Consider the following 25,935-nt stretch of genomic DNA (forward strand, 5'->3'; position numbering starts at 1 on the left):
ATCACTATATTTAAAACCATAAAATGCTCAGAATTTTTGCTTGAAGTTTTGTTTTTTTCTCTCATTATTATTCATGTTGTTTTAATTGACTGAACGATTATTGTTGCACCTCTGCTTAATGCTGCATCATTCTGTCCTAATGTTAAAACTGCCAAAGATATGCAGTTTACTATCTTAGAAAAAAACACAGCATAGGTCCATACTTAAGAAAGTAAAACCAATGCATTTTTAGCACTAATGCCTGAACAATTACTTCAACAATTGTTAGTTTGTCACAGTAGCTTCCCCTTAATTTTGTCTATCTAATCTGTCTATACCATCAATCAACTACTTGCTCTTGCTTTAAAAGCAGAATTTAACCAAGTTTTCTTCAATGAATTCTGAAAATGACACTTACTGTTTGGCTTCACTCTGATAAAAAGCACACTGCATTTTTGCAAGCCATGAGTTTCCATACCTAAAGAGATATTGTGATAGGTATTGACATTTTGAGAGTGTCCTTGTTCTTGTTTTTCTTTCTTTGTGTGCCATTAGCAACATAGGCATTATTTTCTTCTTCTGTTGTCTCCTCATGGAAGTGTGACAGTAATGTAATATGGACCTATTTCATCATTTTGCTTGATTCTCCAGTGGCCCTCTTTCCATTTCAAATTTTCCATTTTATCCACACTTCTGTCTACTAATGTAACTCGCTCACTCTCTGTCTCTCGCAGGTAGAGCTAGCGCTTTGGGATACAGCTGGCCAGGAAGACTATGACAGGCTGAGGCCTCTCTCCTACCCAGACACTGATGTTATCCTCATGTGCTTCTCTGTGGACAGCCCTGACAGTTTAGGTGCAGTTGAAATACCACCAATGCCACTACGTATTGAACACATTTGTAAAATGTATGTATGTTGCTAATTATTGCATATTTATCTATTCACTGTAGAGAATATTCCAGAAAAGTGGACTCCAGAAGTGAAGCACTTTTGTCCAAATGTTCCCATCATCTTGGTGGGCAATAAAAAAGATCTGCGGAATGATGAGCACACCAGACGAGAGCTTGCCAAAATGAAACAGGTAAGTTGTTTGGTGTTAGTAACACACATATATATATGTATACCAGTAAGCATTCTAGTATATGCACATTTGTTGGTGTAAATGTCGAAGTTTAAACTTTGTCTGTGACATGTGTCTCCAGGAACCAGTTAAATATGAAGACGGCAAAGAGATGGCAAACCGCATCAGTGCCTACGGCTACCAAGAGTGTTCTGCCAAAACCAAAGATGGTGTGAGGGAAGTCTTTGAGATGGCAACTAGGGCAGCATTGCAGGCCAAGAAACGTGGCAAGAAGTCCACCTGCCTTCTGTTATAGGCTCTGGGAGATCAGGGAACTGTCCTCAAGCACAGATGGAGAGGGCAGCTTCCATTGAAATTTGACATAGGGGAAACTATTTGGGTGGGTGGGGCAGGAAAGTTATGCAGATGCTCAATTTCTGATCACCCATATACCCTCAGCAAAGTAAAGTGGATCTGAAATGATTTGATAGGCTTCTACACCTTGGTTCTTGATCTGTAGATTAGGTTGTGTGCCATTTTGCTTGCATTTATCAACATTTTTCAGATCCAGAGGTTTGTAGGCCAGGTGATAGGGGGGTGATTTGAAGTTGAGTAGATGTAAACAGGGCTTGAAATGTGCCATGATGGAAATGAAGCGAAAAAAAAGGTCCTTACCAGGCCAAAGACAATGGTAACATAAGAGAGGAAAAAGACGTTAATATAGCATAGGTTTGAATTAAGACCACGTCTACGTGGATCTTACACAGTATCGCCTACATGTAGTGCCTTGAGAGCAGTGGTCAAGAAAAGTAAGTTGACGGGTAGGGATTCATAACTTAATTAGGGTATTATTTGTCATTTGTAGTGTCCACACCTCACGTTTGTGAATGCTTTCTCCCTGTCACTGGCTTGGCTCCTTCAGGCCCATTTTTGACTCAGGCGCTATGCAGGGGTATGCCTAAACTAGATTGTATGAAATATTTTCCCATACTGAATTACTTACCTGTACTTTAGAGTGCGTGTATGCAACTGTATGGTAGTTTGTTTTCTCCAGTGCAGCTCTGCATGCAGTGAATGTGTGTATATTTGTGTGGTTGTGTATTAACATATGTGTCTACGTACTGTATGCATGGAAAGGCCTTCTGCGTCACTGACCTAACCCTTGTTTCCATGCCAAAGTTACCCCTGATGGCCACATTTCATGGCTCAGGCAGGTAATGGAATTAACAGCTACTCAGAGTGACATAGAAACCTTCACTTTACTGGAAGACATTGTACTATAGCCAGAGGCACAATCAGGTTAAACATATGAGTTTTTAGGACTTTTTTTGTGTATACCAGATATTGATTTGATTGTGTTAATCAGTGGGTCAAATCATGAGTGGTTTAGTTGATAAGTTGAATATTCTTTCATATAGATAATAGGCTTATCTTATTACTATAATGTCCATTATGTACTGTATGTCTTACAAGGCCTTGTAAGGACATGATAATGATGTGTATTTCAAGTTTGCCTTTTACTCCACTCCCCCCAACCCCCCTTTAATGATATTGTCATTATTGTACTATATAACTTTTTATTGTTGATGTCTCTAATTTTCTTAGTATATTTTAATCATTTTACTTAATCCTGCTGTTACGATCAGCTTATGTCAGTTCAATGATAAATTGTAACCGTTGTATTGTCTCATTTAATTAATAGAAGGTCAAGGTTGGGGTGCAGTGTTTAGAAGGTTTTTGGGGGTGGGCTGCTAGAATAGTTTTTTTCTTTTTCTTTTTGTGTGTATTTTTTTTTTTTTGTACTGTGATATATGGGGATTTCTGGATTTTTTTTTTCCCAAATAAAGCTGGTAGTAGGGTTTTCTGTTGTAAGGTATTTATGTGTTCTTTGATGCATCCATTCATTATTAATTACAATTTTTCCCCTATATTTTTTGGCATTAATTTACGTTTTCCCTACAAATAAAACACTCCTGTAAAAAAAAGAAACATGTGATTCTATTATTTGCTATCCAACAGAAGGTTTCAGAGTATGAAATAACGTCCTGCAGGTCCTTCCAGTGCATCATTCAGGGATACAAGTTTCGGGCTGACCTGTTTGTCTCGTCCAATCATCGTCGACTACGATGTGGTCGCTCTTCAGCAACCAATCAGATACGAGTTTTCGGAGCTCGGCCCCGCCCTCTCTGAAATGTCTTGCTGTGGCCATTTTACACTTGGTTCCCCTGAAAATAAAACACCCCTCTCACCTGGCCTTTAACGTGACACTAAAAGAACGACTTTTGGTTACATGTAGCGCTGGTAAGTGTTTCTCCACTTTCCCATATGACTGCTCTTGGTGTTTATAACGGTTGACATCCGTCGTAGGAACGCGTATATCCTCGGACTAGCTAGTGAACCTCCGGCTAAAATAGTTAGCTTGGCCGCTAACAGAGATGACCGCCACACGTCATTGTTGAATAGTCCTTTTTGGGTAGTAAGGCTGTGCTGGTGCATTGCTCACACACAGTTTATGCTTATTAGTGATGCAGGGTTGTGCTTATGTTTGTTTAATTGTTGCTTTAGGGTAGCAGATTGCATTTCAGTGGCAGGAGTCATTTCAAAGTTGGAGAAGTGCGTGCATTTTGCAGTATTAAAATATGCAGCTAACCAGGGGAATGCACACTTCATGCATCACTAACATTAATTCGAGCAGACCTCTTGGGCTCGTCTATAAGTAAAGTAGCACTAAAGTGTGTTTTCAGTCACTGTGAGCAGTGCAGTGTAATTTATTTTCCATCTAAAAGCATGTACTTTGGTATCTATTCTCATAACCCAACAGAAAAAGGACAGTGACGAGGAGCAGAGTCAGTGGATCGGCATGGACTATGAGCGAAGGTGAGCTAAACGTTCATTTTCATACCTTTTCCCTTCTTGATTTGTCAGAGCAGTGTCTCATATTGTCTTTCATGGTCAGCAGGGGTGGGCGAGGTGATCGCATAGGTCGCTATGGCAACACTCACAATGATCACAACTTTCGGGATATGGACTATCGTGGCTATGGCCAAGAGGATGAAGAGACAGGTGCAGGATACGATGTGAGAGTGGAGGGCGACCGACCATATTGCCATGATGAGCAGTCACTGGGCGTCCCCGACTTCTCACCAGGATGTCTCCAAGATCGACCAGGCTTTCACCAGAGAGGAGACGGTAGAGGGGACATTGGGCATGAGGGCAAAGGGCTCCTGTGGCCACTTTGTTCTCAGTCGCAGCCTGATCTGGCTCATCCCATGCTCCAGAGAGAGGAGGAGGGATCCAGGCGGGAATTTGAGCAGTTACAGACTGGCCTGCAGGAAAGGGGTCGAGGGAAAGGTGGAAGAGGCTTTCCCGAGAACAGCACGCCGCTGTTGGGGAGCAGGGAGGGCAACTGGGCTCGTAGCGGTAACCATCCTGACCAGATGGACTTCAACACGGGAAGACAGAGAGAGGAGGACAGGTTTTCTCGTGGGGCAGGGAAGAGGAGGGTAAGTCACCATACATTGATGCTATTTATAGAGCTACTGCAAAAACTGTTAAATTTTTGCATTGGCATCATTTGTTAATTTGTGGCTTTTGCATGCAGACTTTTCCAGCAAGGGCAGAGGAGCATGGTTGTGGAAATCCTGGCCCAGACCCGCCCCTAGAAGAGTTGGATCAGAGGGACCAGGACTACCGTGCAGATCTAGACCATAACCAGAGGCCCAGCAACATCATAATGCTTCGCATGCTGCCACCCAGTGCCACCGCCAATGAGGTGCCTTTTGTCTCAACAGTGGCCTGATGATGCTTAGGTTCACTTGTTAATAGGTTCATAATAACAATGCTCCTTTGACCATAGATCCGGGCACAGCTTCAGGAGCAGGAGATCCAGCCAAGAGAGGTCCGCCTTATGAGGAACAAATCTTCAGGTGAGGACTTGTCTGTTGCCCCATCTTTTTCTGTTCTTTCCTCTCCCTCGTTGTGTCAGTCTCATCCACTACCAGCTCTTTCATCTTCATTGCTCTTTCAGGCAACTCTTCCTTGTCTGCTCGGTCTTCTCTGTCTTATAAATAAGCGTATTGCCTATGCTTTTCCTTCACTTTTGCTGTGACTGTCTTTTGCCGCACTCTCTCTGCGGGGCAGATAGCTGATGCAAAGCACACATTTCTATTTATATACTCATATACAGAGCAGGCTTCTGCTTAGATTTCTGCTTTGATACTTTGATCTGCTGGTATCTGTAATCTTGCTAGTGCTCATAGGGCAACAAAACATTGATGCACGCTTCAAAGCAGAGCCCTATTTATATTTGCAGTTTATGTAAGGATGCATGCATCTGGCCACAGTCTAAAGGTTTTCACTTCATAGCTTTCCTTTTACTTTTCATCTTGGCTCTCTTATTGTCTTTACCCCTTCACGATTTTGTCTCATCCATCTTGAAGCGGGGTGTGTATGAGTAAATGAACATTGTTTCCAAACTAACATTGTCAAAAGATAGATAGGTATTTTCGAGTGTGTGTGTGTGTGTGTGTCACAGGATATACGTGTTGCAGCTACCTCGGAGCAAGCTACATCCATACCACCCAGAAAAGCTTGTTTTTTCTAAAGGTTTTCCATTAAGGTCATTGTCTCACTGGCCTCCCCCTTTTGCTAACTCACTGGTTGTCTGTAAGGTGTGCCATTGTGATACTGGCACACTTACACTCCTTTACACTGCTCTGTCTCTCCTACTCCCACATCACTGTTTGTCTGTTTGTCTAGGACAGGTAACTCTAGTTATACATATTTAAATGATGACCTTTTGTATTTGTATTTAGCGGGCATACACATTGTTGTTTAAAAATAGCTACGAACCTAAATATGTTGTATAATGTGTCGTTTATAGTAATGCATGGACAGGATGTGGCGCATTCAAGATGAAATGTTCCACAACAGTGCTACATTGTTCAGACTGCGCTCTGACTCTCAGAGTAGCAGTGATGTTTTTGTGTGTGCTTGTGTGTCTCTGTGTGTGTGTCTGTCAGTTCTGTTGGTGCCTGGGTGCTTCATCATTCAAAACCAAAGAGCTCAGACTCAAACTGATGAGTGGGTAGGATTCCCTCTGTCTCTCTCTCTCTCTCTCTCTCCTTCTTTCCTCGACCCTGATGAGTTACTTGACATTGCGTCCTCCCACCCTTGCAGAGAATTTGACAGTGGCTCTCCAACAGACTGTCAAGTGCGCTATTTTCAAGGGAGAGAGGAAGCAATGATATATTTTATTAGTGCTGATACAGGGTCTCTCTCTCTCCTCTGTACATGAAGCACTAACCCCTCACTGCGTTGTTGTTATGTTGTTGTTGTTGTTGTTCGGTTACCATGGCGCTGGGCGGTGTCCAGGTCAGAGCCGAGGATTCGCCTTCGTCGAGTTTAATCTCATACAGGAGGCCACCCGCTGGATGGAGACCAACCAGGTCACTCTCCCCTACACAGACACAAATACACATATATAAATTAATTCAGTGGGACACATGAGTTAGTATCATGTACAATCACGTCAGGCCGTCATGGTGCATTCCAGTGTAACTTTGATACACAAACAGAAAAATAATAATTGTCCCTGTGGGAGGTAGGACTCTATACTTTGAGGGTAAATTTCCTCTTTTCTCTCTAAATATACACAATTCTACAAACAGGAAATTCACCTGACATCCTGCTGACCTCTGTCTGTCCAAGGCCCAACTACATAGTTTCCATAAATGGACCCTCCCAGTCACATTTGCTCGTCATTTGTCCAATCTAACCTCCTCTTTTAATAGAGGGCTCCTTTCTTCAATGACTTGTCTCAGTCTCTTTCCTAAGTTTACAGTACCACCTCTGGGATAGTATGACAGTGTGAATATAATTTCTCACATGGCCTATTGTATGTTGAATCAGAACCAGTATAGCGCTTCATTTTCGTGTTTTTGAACTTTTCATATCTGGGTCATCTGTCACGATTACATCTTTAGGATGGAGCTATTGTCTCTTTGGGGGGCAAAGGTGGTGACACTGGGATGGGATGTGCGGAAAACTGTGAAAAGGTTTCCCCTTAAGGGGGGAGGGATGACTCAATTGACCAAAACACTTGGTGTCCTTTATAGTGGACACCCACAAACTACATATACACCATCTCAGTCCGTCCGAATTTCCTAAAGCTGAAGGTTGCAGTTCTCTGACCTCTTTCTTTCAGCCTCAGTTGTTCTCTCTCTCTCTCTCTGTTTCCCTCTCTCCCTCTTGTCCCTTTAATTCTCTCTCATCTCTTGTGAGATGAGGCCTTTCTATGGCATGTGTGGCCTAATTATCACTGATAATCATTCTTTGTTCTTCCTCCCTCTCTTTCTTTTTCCTTCAGGGAGTGCTGATGATTCTGGGACAGAGAGTGTCGATGCACTACAGCGACCCTAAACCCCGTGCCAATGAGGACTGGCTCTGCAATAAGGTTGTATGCATTTACATCGCATGACATAAATTCTGAAATTGTATACAGCTATATCCATCACTGTAGCGGTTTATTGATGAAGTCCTCTAACAACAGCTCACGTAACATTTCAACAGTGTGGCGTGCAAAACTTTAAAAGGAGAGAGAAGTGCTTCAAATGCAATGTGCCTAAATCAGGTAATCTAAAATACTGCAACAATCAACTCTATAGCTATTCTCTGTTTTACTTGCTTGTCATACAGTAGTACACATATGGCATGTTGTCTTTCCACAGAGGCTGAGCTGAAGTTGCCCCTGCTGCAGAGGGATTTGCCTATTGGTCTTCAAAAGGAGGGAGCCCAAGGCTTACTTCCCTTGCCAGCCCCTTACCACTCTTCTGGTCCTAGTGTCACCCCAGGGCAAGCAACACAGCAGGCAGATGTTGCCAATGACAGTAAGTCCATGTCTAGACACTTTCCTCACAATAGTAATCTCTTTTTTATCAGACCTTGAATGGAAAACCTACTATTTATGTGCAGCTACTTAATGTTCAATATTTATTGAATTCTATTAAAGAACAGATTCATGTGTAGTTTGTGAAAGTAATTTCTATATTGTTTACCATGCTTTGAAATGGTGTGAGAATGCCTAGCTATAGTTTGCTGTCTAGTAATAGGTATCATAGGCTGCTTGGTCTCACATATTGTTTCATCTTGTGTTCAAGAATATAACTTTCTTTCATGCGCTCCTTCAACAGCTCTGATACTTAGGAACCTCGGCCCACATACTTCAGTGGAAGCCATTTTGTCTGCCTTGGCTCCGTTTGCCACTCTCTCCCATTCCAATGTTCGCTTAATCAAGGACAAACACACACACCTCAACAGGGGCTTTGCCTTTTTACAGCTCTCTACAATAGTGGTGAGACACTTGATGACACACACACATAAGTGCTGGGTACATGTATTATATCTAACTTAAGTTGTATTTACACAAGATTGATGATTACAGCAATGATTTTGAAATGAGCTTTATCTCTAACATGCATCCACCCACACTTAATTCGAAGGTCTCTTTATGTTTTATCAACAGGAGGCATCTCAACTGCTTCAGATCTTGCAGGCCCTCCAGCCAGCTCTCTCTATTGATGGAAAGGCTATTGTAGTGGAGTTTGCCAAAGGCTCTAAACGGTAACCACACCCACACACACACACACACACACACACACACGAACGTGCCTGCTAAGAAAACAAAAGCACATTACACATTATTGCTTTTGCACAGTAAATGATGTAGTGGCTTAAAATTACACCATGTCACATTAAAACCCAATTTGGTCTGTGCATCAGAAATAGCTTTTGAGAAGATTGCCTAAAATACATTATCAGTGTAAAAATAAAGTGACTGTTACAAATAAGCTGTTGAAATGTGGGTCACCAGGGGGAAAAAAATTAAAACCTAAGACCACTGAAACCTTTTCTGTCTGTTTTTTTCTATGTTAGTGATGTGTTTGTGTCGGACGGTAGCAGAGTGAGTGCTGCTACTGTGGCCAGCACAGCTATCGCTGCTGCTCAGTGGGCTGTCACACAGGTAACGTGTCTGAATTATCATTACAGCAAAGACAACACATCCTTAAATTTTAAATTGTGTGCTCATTATTGTATTCTTGTGTTTTTTGGTTTTTGCCTAATTCAAAAAAATTTATTTAATTCTCAGACCACTCAAAATGGATCAGGTGGAGGCCAGGGTATAGATACTGCAGTTTATCAGCAGGGGGCAGCAGTGACATACAGTCAGGAGGGTCATGGGTACACTGGCCCAGACGGCACAACTTTCAAGGCCCAGGGAGATACCAGGGCAGCCGCCTTGCCGAGTGCAGGAGCAGCTCTGAATGGGTCATACACAGGAGGAGCAGCGCCAGGTTGGTCTGACATATGCTATAAGTTTATAGTGCACATTAACCACAATGGTAGTATTATTATTACCCTGTATATACATATACAAGGGCAGGATGTACATTTTTATTTTGTGTTTAGATATATCTTATTTCATATTAATACTTATGTTTCTATTTTTATTATATAATTTATACTTTCCTACTTCTTTTAAGACTTTTGATCTGTAACAGAAAGCAGTTTCCCCTAGGGGATCAATGAAGTATTTCTGATTCTGATTCCGATGTGCACAGTTGTACTGAACTTTCTCACCTGTTGTCATCTGCGTGCGCTTACCCACGTGCAGCTGTCGTTTCGTCTGAGACTGTGAAATCTGGATCAGCAGTTGTGCAGCAGCCTCTCACTCAGACGGCTCTCATCACCACACCTGCCACCACACCTGCCACACAGGTACAGCATCACTCTTTGCATTTCCTTTTTGCCTTTTGCATTCTGGCATCATACCACGATATTCCTTTTTTGTTCTGAAGAGCTTTGTCGCTTCACAGGTTGAGATAGTAGGAAAACCACAACCAGCTGCTCCCAGCCAACCTGCGACCCCGGGCACTGAACATGAGCTCCAGCAATATCGTAAGGCCCTGTGCATTTAGGTTTCCCTCTGGGGAATTCACATCTTCAATAATGGTTTCTAGCTGATTTATTTTGAAGTACTATGAGTTTGATGCAGCTGATTAACTGCCAAGCTAACCCTTTTTGATCAGTCAAAGATTTTTATATTGGAAATATGGCCCCAAGGTTAAGATTGTGTGTTTTTGCAGCTCTGCCAGATGTGTCCACATACCAATATGACGAAAGCTCTGGCTACTATTACGACCCATTCACAGGACTCTACTATGACCCTACTTCACAGGTACAGAGTCCATGGTGAATGTATAACAATCTAAATATTAAGCCAGCACTTTCTCAAGGACATTGTGTGTGTGTGACCTCTTTTTCAGCATTTCTGTCTGGCTTTGTGTGTCCCTTCACTTTGCAGTACTACTACAACCCTCACGCTCAACAGTACATGTACTGGGATGGAGAGAAACACACCTACATTCCTGCTGCCAGCCAGTCAAACACTGAAGGGGCTCCTACGAGTGATGGTGCAGCCCCTTCAGATTCACCGTTTGCTACTCCTGGAAGCAAGGAGAAAAAAGATAAACCCAAGAATAAAACTGCTCAACAGGTACTCTACATACTGGATACAAGTTCAAGTAATGACAGATTAACAGAAAATTAAATTGACCTATGGAATTCAAGTTAAACTCAGTCATAAAGTTTCTTTATTTTTGGCTTTTTTGTTTACTTTTTTGATTTGATATTTATACAGCTATGTAAAGGATGGACACAGTAACAAACAGATTTTATAGTTCTCAATGTGTGATTTAATATCTCTGTTAATGGACAGAATAACAAGTAGAATACAACTCGGATAAAATGGAAGAAACTATGGTCAAAAGTTAGGTTACTTCACAAAGATAGTATTTATTGCAGAGCTACTGAATGGAATTCATTGTGTTGGTATTTTGCCCCCCCTTCCATTTGACAGTTAACAGTTCCTCTGAGTCCTTTATAACGGCTAACACATATCTCTTGGGGTCTATATTAATAGATTGCCAAAGATATGGAGCGCTGGGCTAAGAGTCTTAACAGGCAAAAGGAGAACATGCGTTCTCTCTCTTCATCCCCTGCCGTCGGTTCTACGGCACTTCCTCCTGGGTTTACTCGGGCTCCTGGCCACAGTCGCCTAGATGACCACCGAGAATCTGCGAGTGCTGATGCAGGCTATGCTGTTCTGGAGAAAAAGGTGTGTGACTCTAACATAGACACACGTGTGTGGCTGTTAACATCTGTGTGCCTTCAGAGCACTAGGCTATCATCGCGGGTTGAGAGACTCTCCATCAACAAGGGGGCTTTGGTCCTCAGACCTGACTTGGTCATCTCACTGAGTTTCCTTTTCTGTCCTGCAGGGGGCACTGTCTGAACGGCCTCAGATTTTTCTGGATCAGATCCGACAAAGTGCAGAAGTAAGGACATGACCACATACCTAATGTGAAAACTGTTTTGGTTTAGTTTCCTCATAGTTTCTCTAACATCCTATGTCTTTTTTTCTTGCGGTTAGAAATGTAGATGTTATCACTTCCTGATTTTGTGTCTTTCTTCTGTAGCAATCGCCTCCTCTACAGCAGGGTCTGGTCCCAGCCTACAGCGGAGAGACTGACAGTGAAGAAGAAGGAGGCGAGAAAGATGAGAAGGAAGGGAGAATGACAGACTGGGTTAAACTGGCCTGTCTGCTTTGTAGGAGGCAGTTCCCAAGCAAGGAGGCCCTCATCAGGCACCAGCAGCTCTCTGAACTACATAAGGTGGTTAAAATTTAATTTTACACCATCATACACCCCCAATAAATTGATAAGGCGCATAGGTTCTTTGTTAAGGTGAAACACCCCACCTATGGCAGATAAATATGCAGGCTTAGAGGCATTTTCTGAGGCTGTGCTGTAGCTGCCATTGGCCTGATCAGAAATAAAACTTCACTTTAGGGCAGCATTGATGGAGGAACCACATGGGGACTCCAAGAATTGTGATTGGTTGTTGGAGCTTTTCTCTAACACACCCTAAAACATCGAACACAAAACATGAACACAGCAATTATGATTGTCTCCTATTCAGTAAAAAGACTCCGAAACTGAATTCATTCTCTGTTCATCTATTCAAGGTTTATTTATACAAGGTGGTTCCATGATTGTAGCTTGACTCACTTTTGCATGGAGGCCCTGTGAACGCAGGAGCATAAAACAAAAATGGCAACTGTAAATCCAGCTGAATGACATTCTTCTTTAAATTGGTCTTAACTTTCACTTCTTTATCTGTGCACTCAGCAAAACTTGGAGCAGAGAAGAACCCAGCAGGAAGCTGCAGGCAAAGAGGTTCGTCAAGCTTCAGGGTCTGAGTTAGACAACGTTGCGTAGAGTAATTGTATTTATTGCTGACTGTTATCTTGTTTTTTTTGTTGCAGAGACTTGTGGATGGACCTGAACCTCCTGATCCTAAGAGGAGAAAGTTTAGCCCCATGTAAGCAGCAGTGATGTCATTAACAGAGCCCCCATTTTGATGTTTTCGAGCCGTTTCAGGTTTTTAGTTTGTTGGGGAGCTACATATAGTGGTTTCCATTGGTCAAGTTTTATTTTGCTTTTTGCTTTACTCCGACTAGATATACAGATGAGGATGTTCTTGTTCGTAATTTGTGGGTACTGATGGTTATTTTAAGACTTGTTGCTTACTCTGTACAACACTGCCAATACTATTGCCGCCTACCTGTGTTTGACTTTATAAACTTAGAGGTTTGTGTGCGTGCTCAACATTGTTTGAAAATCTTTCTCTCTTTAGTGATGGAATCACAGGAACCAGTCTCGGTGCCAGGATGCTGCAGGGAGGCGTAAAAAGGGGGCTTCTATTGCGCAACATGCAAGTGGAATGACCCCTTGCCCCTTGAACTTCCAGACCCAGGAAGGACAAAGACAGACCCAGCACGCAACACTTCACCATTAACAATATAGATATCTATATTTAAACCTCTTTATTTTGGTTTGAAATTAGAATTACCTCAACAATGGTAATACTCAGTGGTAATAATCTTATGAACTGATCCTGTAGCAGTAGATGTCAGGATATTGCACAGATTGCACCTTTTTGCTTGCTTCCGGAATGATGCAGTTTTGAGTTCTCACAGAGCTTGTGTGTGATAAACAAGTTGTATGTGGTTGGGAAACATTTGCTGGAAAAACGGGAGATCAGTACAGATCTTTATGTCAGCAAATGGAATTTTCTAATATTACTGTCTATGCACCATAGATTTTTTTTTTCTTTTTTTAATTTAATGCTATATGCCTTGTCATTCAGTGAATGACTGATCTGGGCATGGACTGTGTGTACATTTTTAGAATGAGCACTTTTATACAACAGTGGGAGATAAGAGACTGTGGCCTCATGAACTGGGCATGGTCATACTAACACTAGTGTGTAGGTGAAAGTGTCTCAGTTTATCATATAGCAGGTATGAATTCACAATGTAATACATACTTACCTTTGGAGAAAGTTATTTTTTATTTCTGTGTTTATTCAGTACTGTGACTGTGTTCCATCAAGATAATGTAAATTAATGCAAAATAACACATTTCATCAATATTGACTGATGTATTGTATAAGGAGACCAGTAAACAGCAGCTAATATTTCAACATTTTAACTTGAAATTTCCAAAGCTGTGTTTTTGAGAAAAAAACAAAACAAAAGAGGAATATCATGCAACATCTTAACCTGCAGAAATGATTTAGCTGTTGCAATGCGCATCAGTTCCTGGAAGGTATTTTGACACAGCGGTGCGCGTGTTGCGGCTCTATGGTTTCCATGGTAACGGCAACACACCTGAGGACCGTCGGACGTTAGCGGTTAGCAGCTAGGTGTAGCTTTAATCAAATACCTAACACCAACTTCCTTTTACTAATATTGCTGGAAAAATTAACGGTCCTTGTTAAACTTGGGTACATTTGAATGCATTGATAATGGTTTTTTATTAAAGCTATAACGCTAAACGCAACAGCTACCGGTTAGCTAGCTACTGGTACTTGGCAGGTCACATAAAGTAACTACTCAGTGTTAGCTAGCCGAGTCATTTCTTTATTAAACCCTTAGGATTTCAAGTAGTAACTTGTCTGTCACTACCCTACTGTCTACGGTCACAACACAAGGCTAATTGACCACAATGTCTGACATGGAGGAAGATGCAGTGTTAACGGATGGAGAGGGAGAGGAGGAAACCCGACCTAAAGAAGCTGACGAGGACGAGAAGGTATTGGGACAAAAGTTATGTCATTTACAGCATTTGCGCCACTTTGGCAGCTAACTACTTACTTGGAATTTGGAAGCGACTTAAGTGTGGTTCTTTAAAAAAAAAAAGGTCAAGAATCACCCCCTTACACAAACATTAGTTAGGTCTGGTGTTTGGTTATGCGCCCTTAAATATGTGATTAAAAAAATGAAAGGATGAACTCACTATAAAGGTCTTGTGCTCAACTAATCTTGGCTCCAAACAAATTTAAGGTTTTGTTTTGCTCCCCAAAAGCCAAATACTTTCCAATTTTCAGTTAAATGCTAGTATTATTTGTAACTAACTCACAGAAAGTTATAAGCTACAAATGAGGCCCAACTCAATGGAAAAATACTACAATGGATGGTTTCTAGGCTCAGGCTCATGTAGATCAGGTTGGGTATAAATCAGTGAGCTGGTGGTTTGATCCTCAGGCCCTTCTGTACACAGAAAATGTCAAAGTACAACACTGAAAGTCAAAGTGGTTCCTTTAGTCAGGCCAGCAGCTTAGGTATGTAAGAAATGGTGAACAAAATGCAGCCGTTTAGCAAACACAAACACTTCCAGTTTACAGACTTATTCTAACAAATGCTCTTTTAATAGAGTATTAATTTTATTGCTATTTTATTATTTATATCACCTGTTAACTTTTTTTTCTTCTTCTTAGAACTGTGACTGTATTAGCTGCTACAAAGATGATGTCAATTTTTGTTGAATTTTTGTACAATGACAATAAAGCTTCTTCTTCTTCAAATGTAGGTCCAATATGGGCAAGTATAACTCATTTATGTCTCCTCTCTCTGTTCTCTACAGCCACAGGTTTGCCATTTGACCCAAGAAACCATACGTCAGGGGCTATCATTACTGTGCCGAACAGGATATGGATTAGGACATGCATTTGTCAGACTGGATCTAAAAGACAAGTAAGAAGGCAAATATACATGCAAAGCAAAATCGAATGTCTTTGACCTATGACTTCAAGTTTAAGTGATCCTGTTTTAATCACATTTGTGGCCTCTGATTCCACACCTATTTTAACCTTGTCACTACTGTGCTCCTCAGAGGACTGAATGATATAGCTGCAATCAGCAGTTATATTCACATACGTTTTCTGGATGTATCCAACAACCACCTGACTGATCTTTCTCCTCTGGCATCTCTGACCCAGCTACTTTGGCTGAAGGCAAGGGGCTCTCTTCTTTATTCTTTTAGTAAAGGACACCCCTTGTGCTGTCAGGATAATTTACGTTAATTGTTGGTAAATCTTGACTGTAACTCTTCTTTTCTAGGTTGACAATAATGCTGTGGCATGCTTCAAAGGGCAGCCATTTGCACAGCTGCCCTTCCTGCAGTGGCTGAGTATGGCAGGGAACCGGCTAACAGACATAGATGGCTTCGCCACACCGACCTTAGAGTACCTCAATCTTACAGGTTGGTCTGTTGGTTGTATGTCAAGAAAAACTAGAACTCAAAATTACTCATCTGTTAGAGGAAAACAACAACAATCCCAGATTTTTTTTTATAACACTGTAGTCAGGCTGACAGTCACAACTCGATTGAGCCCTGTGTCCCTTTAGCCCTCAGGAGTAAAATTTCATGAATTTCTCTACAAATAAAAAACGACAAAGTCTGTCACATGTCTTCCACAACTGAAACAAATGTTCTGTCAGGTGCAGTGGCTTTAGAGGCATTCGAATGAGCTGATATATATTTGGACTAGATCTCGCTGAGTCAATGTCAGTGGTGTCTTTTCTAAACCATCAATATGTCTTTCAGACCATATCCCAACTGTACTTCTTAAGGAGGTTTTCTTCTGATGAACACTGCCTTATTAGAAAGGATCAATCTATCTCTATCGCTATATGACAGTACTGCAGGCTTTTATGGTGACATTAAACCTCCACTCAAAAAACCTACTCTTGATCCAGGTATTTTAGCCAACTTGATACCTGTGTCCAACCTCCCCTTTATTTCTAAAATCCTTGAAACAGCTCTTGCAAATTAATTATGTGACCATTTGTATAGAGATGTTTTTTTTTTTTAGAGTTTCAGTCAGGATTTAGACTACATCATAAGTACAGAAACAGCACTAGTGAAAGCCAAGAAATGGTCTTCTTGCCTCAGACAACGGTCTTGTCTCTGTGCTGGTCCTTTTAGATCTTAGTGCTCAGTTTAAAACCATTGAACGCAACATTTTATTAGAGAAAATGTAATGTGTCTTTGGGATTGAAGAAACCACACTAGGCTGGTTTTAAATCATGTTTATCAGATAGATTGCACTTTGTTGATGCCAACAACTTTCCATTTACACACACAAATGTTACTTATGGAGTTCCCCAGAGCTCTGTGGTAGGAATGCTTTTGACCTTCTACATGCTTCCCTTGTGTGATATCATTAGAAAATAGTGCATAGAATTTCACTGCTATGCCAATGACACCCTGCTATGTTTACCTATAAAGCCAGATGAAACAGGTCAGTTAGTCAAAGTCTTAAGGATGTGGGTGACCTGTAATTTTCTTCTTCTTCTAAATTCAGGCAAAACTGAAGTCATTGTATTTGGCCCCTCAGCACCTCAAAAAAGAACTGTCTAACCATACAGTCACTGGCATTTTCTCATGTAAGGAACCTTGAAGTGATTACTGACCAGGATGTATCCTTTAACTCACACAAAACAGGTCTCTTGGATAGCCTTGTTACAGCTGCACAATATTGTCAAAATTAGGAAATCCCCATTTCACAGTAATGCTGAAAAACTAGTTTTGCTACTTCTGCGCTGGACTATTGTAATTTCCTGTTATCAGGATGTCTTACAATGTGAAGTGCCCCAGGAAAACGTATGGTATGATTTAGAACAATATAAATAAACTAAATTTAAAAGTGGAATTAAGCTATTCGACTGCTTTAGAGGTTCCTAACACAAGATGAGTCTAAACAAACACTTTATCACAGCAGGGCACGTGTTTGATTCATTGAACAGTGACTTCAAAAAGTCTGCCATGCGTAATGAAACTGCTATTGTCAGCAGTCCCATGGTTGATTGTTCTTTTAATTTTGTACCTGTGTCTACATCTGAAGTTTGTAGTGCATTAAGAAAGTTGGACTCCAAAAAAATCAGCTGGTCCCGATGATTTGGAAACGTTCTTTCTTAAACTGGCTGCTGACTTGATTGCTAAGCCTTTAACATGTATTTTTAATTTAAGCCTCAGCACATGCAAACTTCCCAATGTGTGGAAATCTGCATTCGTCCTTCCATTGTTAAAAGGTGGCGAGCCCTCATTTATGAATAACTACAGGCCAATCTCAAAATTATGCATCCTGGCAAAAGTATTCGAAAAATTGGTCTGTCATCAATTGAAGAAATTTTTAGATTCAAACAGCATTTTAAACCCCCTTTCATCAGGTTTTAGGAATCAGCACAGTACTGTTACTGCTGCCCTAAAAAAATGTAATGTGTTTGATGCACTGGATTCTAAAAAGTCGTGTGCTGCCCTGTTCATCGATCTGCCCAAGGTGTTGGACACTGTGGACCACAGTCTCCTGTTACAAACTCTTTTTAAGATTGGAATCTCTAAACAAGCCACCACATGGTTTGCAAATTATCTGGCAGGTAGAATGCAGTGTGTTCAGATGGGTGGGGTTAGCTCCAGCTTTCTTGAGGTCACAAAAGGTGTACCTCAAGTAGGGTTGCAAAATTCCGGGAATTTTCAAAGTTGGAAACTTCCCATGGGAATTTATGGAAATTAACGGGAATTTATGGGAATAAACGGGAATAAACTGGGAATTTTCTAAATTGAAGACTGGCTCTGCATAGGGAACTTAAACATAGTTGGGGAAAATATATTTTAGTATAATCTTGACTAAAACAAACAGATGCCATCCAAGTACACTTGAATATCCATGTCATTCCTCAATCACATGCACAGCACACTGCTTACTGCACCTGAGACCACACCCCCTGCAGGCACTGTGCATGCTTCCATCACATGCACAGATGATTTCTAGAAGACTGGACCACACTTGAGCCCAAAGTACAAGACTTTGGCACACATTTGCACCTGTGGACTGTCTTATAAAAATGCAACCTACCTCAAATATGATATGATACAATTTCATTACATTACCCTCAATTCCCAGTTAGTTCCCCTAAATTCCCATTAATTCCCATAAATTCCCTTAATTCCCATTATTCCCATGTAAAGTTTCCAAAATGCAATATTTCCTAAATTCCCCTGCTTAACTTCCCCTGGAAATTTACCGGAAACTTACCGGAAATGTTCCGCCCCTTTGCAACCCTAACCTCAAGGCTATGTCTTGGACCCAGTCTGTTCACTATCTACATAAATGATTTATGTACCAAATTGTCAAATGCCTCATTTCACTTTTATGCAGATGACAGATGTGTAATTTATTGCTGTTCACACACAATTGCGCATGCATTCCAATCATTGCAGTCCGCCTTCGACGTAGTGCAGACTCGTTTACAGAACCTGAAACTGGTTTTAAATGCTGAAAAATTCAAAGTGATGCTTTACTCAAGTTCATCAGTTCTCCTGGAGAATTTCCCCTCAATTACAACTGTCCAAGGTAACGCACTAGAGCTGCTTACTAGTTACAAATACCTGGGATTGATTATCGATGGGGAACTTTCATTTAAAGCACACAATAAAAATTTAGTCTCCAAATTAAGGGTGAAACTTGTTTTTTTTATTACAGAAATAAGGCAGGCTTTTCTCTCAAAGGTAAAGTTAAATAAAGGTAAACATTTTTTTTTTAAAATTAGAAATAGTTGTTGCTTTCCCCATCACACTGCTTCTGAAATGTATAAAAATCATGAAGTATTTGTCAGATATAAATTGAATTTAATATCAGGGAAGTGATAGTAAGTCATGGGAATGGTTCATTTTTCTCAGATGGGTATTTGGGGTTTCTATGTGGCATCATTCTGTTTCAGGCATAACAAACTTTTGCATCTTCAAGAATGTAATCAAATGTCTAAAGCCTAACATATTTTTGGAAAGGCTTTGACGTGACATTTTGAAACTTCTGTTGCAGGAAACAGTATTCAGAGAATGATTGGTTTTCAAAGCGACTGTTTTGCAAATCTGGTAATTCTGGAGCTGAGGGGAAATCAGCTGGATACCACTGATGGCATCAACCTTCCAAACCTGCAGCAATTATATCTGGTAATACAAGCAATGATTTGGTTACATTAATGTGCTTGATAAGGTTCATTTATTACCGCCAGCCTTAATACCTGTGTAATGACCCAAAGAACAGACTATGACGATTATTTCTTTCTATTAAGGCCCAAAATGTTATCAAACGCCTTGAGGGTTTGGAGAAGTTGGAGCGCCTCACCATCCTTCACCTTCGAGACAACCAGCTAGATTCTCTGAATGGCCTCAGCGCCGGCATGAAGTGTCTCCAACTCCTGAATGTCAGGTACTAAGATGTATCGCAACAGGACAGATCAGAGCCATAATGGTGGTTCCCATCATCCAATCAGTAAAACACCAAACAAAATTATATAGCCTAGATATTTATCTCACATTTTTCTGTCTCTCTTTCCCTCAGAGGCAATGTAATCGAAGATATAAACGCCCTACAGTCCCTAAACCTTGTATCAACATCCCTGCGCGCTTTGGTCCTTTCTGAGAACCCAGTAGTGGAAACGTCAGACTACCGGTTAAGCGTACTGATGATCTTGCCACAGCTGGAACAACTTGACAAAGACCCTGTCTCCTCAGATGAGAGGGCCGAAGCCCGGCAGAGGATCAAGGTTAGAACACATTATATTTCTCTTTTTGGCACGGTCAAGAAACTTCTCTTTTGCTCTTTTGTTTTAAGTACATGTCTGCCATTTCAGGAACTTACAGAAGAGGAAATACCTGAGCCATAAGATTGCAATGATGACCAAAATGGGGAAGTATCGGACTGACTTGACTTTCTTGTAAAGACAGGCTTGGTGTGTGTAGGGTGGGTGGCTGTGATTGTGCTTCTGTATGAAACGTACTGTCTGGTTAGACTACCTTGTATGATTAATCCTCCATAGCTTTTGTACAGTAAGTTTGCTTATGTCATGCTCTGACACTCATGAATACAGCCAAGCTGTTTTGGAACAATAAAAATGTGAAAATGTGTCATGCACCTGCAGAAATGTCCAAATTCTGATAATGAGCTGGTCACAAAGAGTACTATCAGCAGCTGTGGGATAAGAAGTGGGTTGGTGTTTGAACCTGGTGTTGTTTCACAAACGATCCTGTGTTTCCCTGAGTAAGGATGAGAGAGCAAATTCTGCCTCCACTTCCTTGTTGGCAGCCGTCCAGCGGCAGCTTTAAAGGGACAGTGACAGTATTTGACATTTATGGAAACTGAACAGACAGACACTGAAGTATACTGCCCACTAAAGAGTAGCATATAAGCAGATAATACAACTTTTTCTTTGTTTGGTATTTACAAACCGCTTTATCATAGTATTCATTCAAACAGGAATTCGACTGGTGAAAGGATTGCGTATTTATTAAGTCGTAGAAGTGGTGGGTTGAATCTCTGTCATTGTAGTCCCAGTTAATTCCACATTTGAGCCCTAAAACTACTTCCAGTTCTCCACAGTATACTTACCTGTATTAGTACACGTGCTGTCCACGCTCTTATGACTGACATTTGGTGATTTGTTGAGAGAATCGATCAAAACGAAACAGCCTCAAATCTTGATCTTTGATAAGCTGATAAGGGTTTTGAACGCAGCATCTCCTACGCAACTTGCACTATAGTCTGTGCTTGCACCACCGCCGCCCCTCCAATGATTAGGTTTGATGGGAGTGTCTGCTGGAGGAGACATAAGTCCACCTCCTCCTTCTGTCAGTCCTCCTCCTCAGTTGTACCGTGCACCGGGCAGCAACCAACGGCGTAGCGCAGCAGCAGCAGCGAAACTACGACGCAAAAAATTTACTCATTTCCCCCAAAAGCTCAACTAAAAACCTCCAGGAGCCATGACTAGCTACCACAAACCCGACGAAAAGACTCTGCAGGGGCTGCGAGACATCGCCAACAAGCTCAGGATCCATTCCATTAAGGCGACATCCGCCTCTAACTCCGGGTAAGTTTGCTTAGAGTTGCTCACATTAGCAGGAAATATTAATAAAACAAACACACGCTCGGCTACGTATTAGGAAAAATGTGCAAACTGTTGTTACGTAGCTGACGCACGTTTCACCTGCGGGGCCTGGTTGCACGTGCAGCAAATTATGTCCACGCGGGACAAAACGTTCAGTTAGCAAACAGCTAGCAGCAGGTAATGCAAACTATTTTTAAACGGTTACTTTGTGAGTTAAGGCTGTCTTTAGCTAAAGCTAGGATGAGCCGTTTGCGCGTGTTTTAATGTACAAATGAAGACTGTCCGCCCTTCTTGTATTGGTAGCTTTATAGTTTAGATATCGCTACCTAGCTAACTGTTTACTTTCTCATATTGTAGTTGCTAGCAAACTCAATTCAAGCAGTCATTAGCATGTACTTGCTTTCACTAGCTACTAGCAGAAATCACATGACCGTGCAAAAGGGGTGAATCTCGTGGTTCAATTTTCTTAAAGCTAGAATGCCATACGGATGCACACCAGTTGAATTGCGTCCAGGAAATCAATGTTCGCTTTGATAACCGCAGAAAATGTCCAATAGGAAGCAGCACCTGCAGTTATTGCCTCATTGCTAAATACGTCTGCGTTCCCAGAAGCTATGGAGCAACAAGCCGGCTATTCTGTGTCACTATAATTTGACTCAAGTCCAAGCAGGAATAGTTAAGAAGGGTGTAGCTTTACAGGGATTATTCCAGCTGCCCTTTGCTCTCGTAGTATTCAATGAGGATTACTATTGGGTATTTGTGCACATCCTAAACTAGAACTACAATGCGTCTGCTAAACATGAGAAATGCCTCTTATTTTTATGAGGGCTTGTCAGGTTATTGTCACATGCACCATCACGCTGGTCTGTTATGTGTGCAAGAAGGGCTAAAGAGCTTTTCCTCCCATGCCTGTCTTTCAAACAAAGACAAGTTCAAGTCTTGTTTCATAGCATGTGATCAAGGCCTAATAAGTCTAAAATGTAAACATGCAATTAAGGACAACATCCTTTATGTATCATCTACCAATTAACCAATTACCATACTTTGATTTTTTTATGTGGTCACAATACATTGATTTTATTTGTGTGGCTCCTCCAAACATTCCAGAATTGTGTAATTTCTGTTGTAAGACAGCTTCCACCTCCACAAATAAAAAGCTTTGTTGATGAACCTGTTTTTGTTACTTCCTTATGTTGCCCGACAAGGAAGTGTGGGAAGTCTGTTCTGAATATCTGGAGTGTGAAACCTTTTACAAATGTTCTGTTCATTCAAACAAAGGATGTCTTTTAGTTCTGACACCCAGCCCTCATCACACCATTGTTCCTCATTGTTTGACTAATCGAAGACGTTACACTCAAGCATCTGATTTCTTTCATTATGGCTTTCCTGATTTACTTTATTTCTCATCAGGTTATCTCTCAACAGAAGGACAAGTGGTAAACAGAGCACTGGGTTTTTAAAATTATAAATAAAAATGTAACAGTGGCCATGATGTGTGTTTGGATAAGATAACTCGGTGTGTCCCCAGCATGGTTGAAATGATGCTATTTGTAACTTGACCTGTATAGGGAAGCTGAGATCTGTTGGGTAATGTGGGGTTTCTAAACACGTTGATTACAATATTCCAACCACTGTGCTGCAACTAACAGTTTCAAAGGTTTGCTAATCTTTATTTTTAGAAGATCTGAAGTGTGATAACCTAACTGAGTTGACCATGTTGCAAATTAACAATTTATTAACGTGATATTTGGAGACTATTTTAAAAAGCATTGTTGCCTGTCAAAGTTAGTGTTTGGAAGTTTTTGTTGAACTGTCATGCTGTCTGAAATGACTAATATTTTGTTCTGAAGAATTTTAATATACATTTAAACTAAGTGCTTTTATGAATTGTAATAAGCTATGGTGCCAACCCCAGTTCCAGAATGTAGCAACACATGCATGTATGTGCATGTTGAGTGGATTTACTTTTTTCCCTCTAATTTAGTAGCTTTTAAAAAAAAAAAAAAAAAAAACCTTGCCTGTCACTAACAGGTTGTCTGTTTTTCTTGCTCCTCAGCCATCCAACATCATGCTGCAGTGCAGCAGAGCTCATGTCTGTGCTCTTCTTCCACACCATGCGCTATAAAACAGAAGATCCTCGCAACCAGTGCAATGACCGCTTTGTGCTCTCAAAGGTTGGTACTTTTTTTTTTTTTTTTTTTTTTTTTTAGCAGAGAGATTAATTTATTGTCATGCAATTGAATCAGAATCAGTGCACCTGACATTAACACTCCTCTCAACCCCTCTATCAATAGGGTCATGCTGCCCCTGTCCTCTATGCTGCTTGGGCAGAGGCAGGTTTCGTGAAGGAGTCTGAACTGCTTAACCTTCGTAAGATTGACTGTGAACTGGAGGGGCACCCCACACCAGTAAGTGCTGAGATCTGGAGTCCCTTTCTGGTGTTCATGTTTCTCTGTAGAGTAGAAATATGATGCCCAAATGACTTTCTATATCATGTGTAACTTTTTTTTTTCTTCTTTTTTCCTTTCTGTTCCATTCCAACCCAGAAATTGGAATTTGTTGATGTGGCTACAGGATCTCTGGGACAGGGCCTTGGGGCTGCCTGTGGGATGGCCTATACTGGCAAACACTTTGACAAATCAAGGTCAGTTTGCAACCAAAATGATAGATTCATAAAGACAATCGTCCTGCTGTTCAGCACTTTCATGTAAAACATATTTGCACAGTTGTCAGTTTTAGCATCGTCTGAAGTGCATCCTTTTATAGTGAAATGCGTCGTTAAAGATAGCCTTCAGTACTGCAACTAGAGGGTTTTTGCTGAAGTGAAATGTCGTTCATACTGTGTTGTTGACTCTGCTTGGTTAAACAAAAACATTGTTGAACAACAGTGTAATGCCTTGAGCTGTAAGCGAGAGCCTATTTTCTTTTAAAGTGTTTCCTGACTCCCTGTTAACTGCAGAAATCTGTAGCAGTTGTATTAAGTAATTCCCTGGCAGGAGCATGCAACAAAAGCAAGAAGTATTTTTCCTGCCACAAAACGATCCTCAAAATAGTCAAGTATATTTGAATGATTTTTGGCACTATGAACTGGTAACTCAGAGATGCTCTTGTGTGTTGGTGGTTATAATTCATATGTTATGGCCAATACCTCAGTTTGTGACTCTAAGGAAAAAATATTTACTAATACTTTCTGAGTCATTGGTAATCTGCAGTAGTGTGTACCTCCCACAGACAAAATGTCTAATTTATTTTTTTTCTTAACAAAAATCGTTATTTGGAGAATTATCAGATTAGTCTGTGATAAGTGTTTTCACTCAGCAGATAGTTCCTAAATGTTTTAAAGGGCTGTTAAGGTGTATATTGGTATTATTTTTAGAATCAGAAGTAATTTATTGATCCCCTTGGGGAAAATGCTTTCTCTTACAGGTGCTCCCATTCAAAAGTCTTAAGAGAAGTAGGAAAGTATAAAAATATGTAATAATAATATAGACATAAGTAGTAATATGGAATAGAATATATGTAAACATGAAATATAAATGTACATTCTGCTCTTGTAGTTTATACAGTGTAATAATAATAATAATACCACCAACCTACTCTTCAGCTGCAGCAACTTTTATTATTTGCAGCAAACTATCTGACACTATGTCCCTTCAATGAACGGCTCATTTTACACATTTCAGTCTTTTGGCACCATTGAAAGTAGCCAAGATTCAGCAGTTAGCAGAGAACCCATATATGTACTGACAACTGATACTGAAGAAGACTTGGTGATTCTCAGGCAGGTTCTGAAGTTTGAAGACTTTTTCCCTCCCTATAGTTTCATGATGGACACCGAATCTGCACATATATATCATGTCAGGCCTCGTCCACACGTAGCAGGTGTCTCACAAAATGAAAATATTTCTCTACGATGTTTCCTGTCGTCAACATGAAAACGCAGATTTACGGCACTAAAAACGATTCTTTCAAAAACCTCCAACCAAAGTGAAGATCTGTGAATCCTCCGTTTATGCGTCTGTATGTGGACTTAAATAACCGGGTTTTAGGTTTCAAAACACACCGGCCTGCATCAAAATATGTTCTTACATCACATACGTGACCTGTGTTTACATTTGGAAACAGTGTGGACGCCCTCAGAACCATGTTGTCTCTGGTCCAGGCCCAGATACCGCTCCACGTACAAGAACACAGGTGAAGGACGACGGTAAGGACGGTTACTGTCCGCCATCTTGCCATTCCACGTCTGAGGCATGTTCTCCATCAGAGACACCGACATCGGTTTTGGGTCAGACACACTGCCAGCTGGTGGGAGAACTTTGAGCTGGAAATCGTGCTCCAGGAGGAATGTCGTGACCATTTCCAATGTCCTGGTCGTCGCTCCTGTCGTCGGAGTTATTACATCCTAACAACGCACTAATGTGGTTAGGGTGTGGATGAATTCTTTTTCTAAAAACGAGGTGGTGTGTACATTTTTCTAGACAGAGGAGGGAGGATATTCAGTTTTACAAAAACCCTGCTACATGTGGACAAGGCCTCAGACTG

At 40.9% G+C, this 25,935-nt stretch overlaps 4 protein-coding genes and 1 long non-coding RNA gene across 5 annotated transcripts in view; 4 read left to right on the forward strand and 1 right to left on the reverse strand.

The window, feature by feature from the left end:
* Nucleotides 1-3,025, forward strand: part of LOC103362809 (transforming protein RhoA-like) — a 4,486-nt gene extending 1,461 nt beyond the window's left edge. The window contains exons 3-5 of the mRNA XM_008289305.1: nt 714-834; nt 931-1,061; nt 1,183-3,025. Coding sequence (XP_008287527.1) covers nt 714-834; nt 931-1,061; nt 1,183-1,356 — 426 coding nt within the window. The 3' untranslated portion in view covers nt 1,357-3,025. The remainder of the gene's footprint in view (nt 1-713; nt 835-930; nt 1,062-1,182) is intronic.
* A 239-nt stretch (nt 3,026-3,264) lies between these two features.
* Nucleotides 3,265-13,596, forward strand: rbm10 (RNA binding motif protein 10). The gene is made up of 23 exons (XM_008289307.1): nt 3,265-3,341; nt 3,862-3,917; nt 4,000-4,543; nt 4,642-4,812; nt 4,897-4,966; nt 6,414-6,487; nt 7,408-7,494; nt 7,611-7,671; nt 7,769-7,927; nt 8,231-8,391; nt 8,563-8,660; nt 8,973-9,060; nt 9,187-9,391; nt 9,712-9,815; nt 9,914-9,995; nt 10,184-10,275; nt 10,402-10,593; nt 11,020-11,214; nt 11,378-11,434; nt 11,576-11,770; nt 12,287-12,334; nt 12,424-12,479; nt 12,795-13,596. Exons 2-23 carry the CDS (start codon nt 3,901-3,903, stop codon nt 12,883-12,885), a joined length of 2,847 nt encoding a protein of 948 aa, XP_008287529.1. The 5' UTR covers nt 3,265-3,341; nt 3,862-3,900; the 3' UTR covers nt 12,886-13,596.
* LOC103362811 (uncharacterized) lies at nt 6,371-21,025 on the reverse strand. Its single transcript, XR_520480.1, has 2 exons — nt 20,895-21,025; nt 6,371-6,498 (listed from the first exon to the last, which is right to left on the reverse strand). It is a non-coding gene; the product is annotated as an uncharacterized LOC103362811 (long non-coding RNA).
* Nucleotides 13,737-20,420, forward strand: lrrc23 (leucine rich repeat containing 23). The gene is made up of 8 exons (XM_008289306.1): nt 13,737-14,254; nt 15,086-15,195; nt 15,335-15,455; nt 15,562-15,703; nt 19,326-19,456; nt 19,579-19,715; nt 19,848-20,052; nt 20,140-20,420. The coding sequence occupies exons 1-8, from the start codon at nt 14,168-14,170 to the stop codon at nt 20,170-20,172; spliced, it is 966 nt and encodes a 321-aa protein (XP_008287528.1). The 5' UTR covers nt 13,737-14,167; the 3' UTR covers nt 20,173-20,420.
* A 142-nt stretch (nt 21,026-21,167) lies between the features above and the next one.
* tktb (transketolase b) overlaps nt 21,168-25,935 on the forward strand; it is a 9,140-nt gene continuing 4,372 nt past the window's right edge. The window contains exons 1-4 of the mRNA XM_008289308.1: nt 21,168-21,372; nt 23,447-23,564; nt 23,685-23,798; nt 23,937-24,034. Of these exons, the coding sequence (XP_008287530.1) occupies nt 21,266-21,372; nt 23,447-23,564; nt 23,685-23,798; nt 23,937-24,034 (437 nt within the window). The 5' untranslated portion in view covers nt 21,168-21,265. The remainder of the gene's footprint in view (nt 21,373-23,446; nt 23,565-23,684; nt 23,799-23,936; nt 24,035-25,935) is intronic.

This window comes from Stegastes partitus, unplaced genomic scaffold (genome assembly GCF_000690725.1).
Source record: "Stegastes partitus isolate 25-593 unplaced genomic scaffold, Stegastes_partitus-1.0.2 Scaffold605, whole genome shotgun sequence".
Classification (NCBI taxonomy): domain Eukaryota; kingdom Metazoa; phylum Chordata; class Actinopteri; family Pomacentridae; genus Stegastes; species Stegastes partitus.

Coding starts and splice junctions, on each gene's coding strand:
- rbm10 (XM_008289307.1), top strand. Junction 8,661..8,972: donor TTTGCCAAAGGCTCTAAACG/GTAACCACACCC, acceptor TTTCTATGTTAG/TGATGTGTTTGTGTCGGACG. Junction 9,061..9,186: donor CTCAGTGGGCTGTCACACAG/GTAACGTGTCTG, acceptor TTTAATTCTCAG/ACCACTCAAAATGGATCAGG.
- lrrc23 (XM_008289306.1), top strand. CDS start 14,168: ATGTCTGACATGGAGGAAGATGCAGTGTTAACGGATGGAGAGGGAGAG. Junction 15,196..15,334: donor AGACTGGATCTAAAAGACAA/GTAAGAAGGCAA, acceptor TGTGCTCCTCAG/AGGACTGAATGATATAGCTG. Junction 19,457..19,578: donor ACCTGCAGCAATTATATCTG/GTAATACAAGCA, acceptor CTTTCTATTAAG/GCCCAAAATGTTATCAAACG.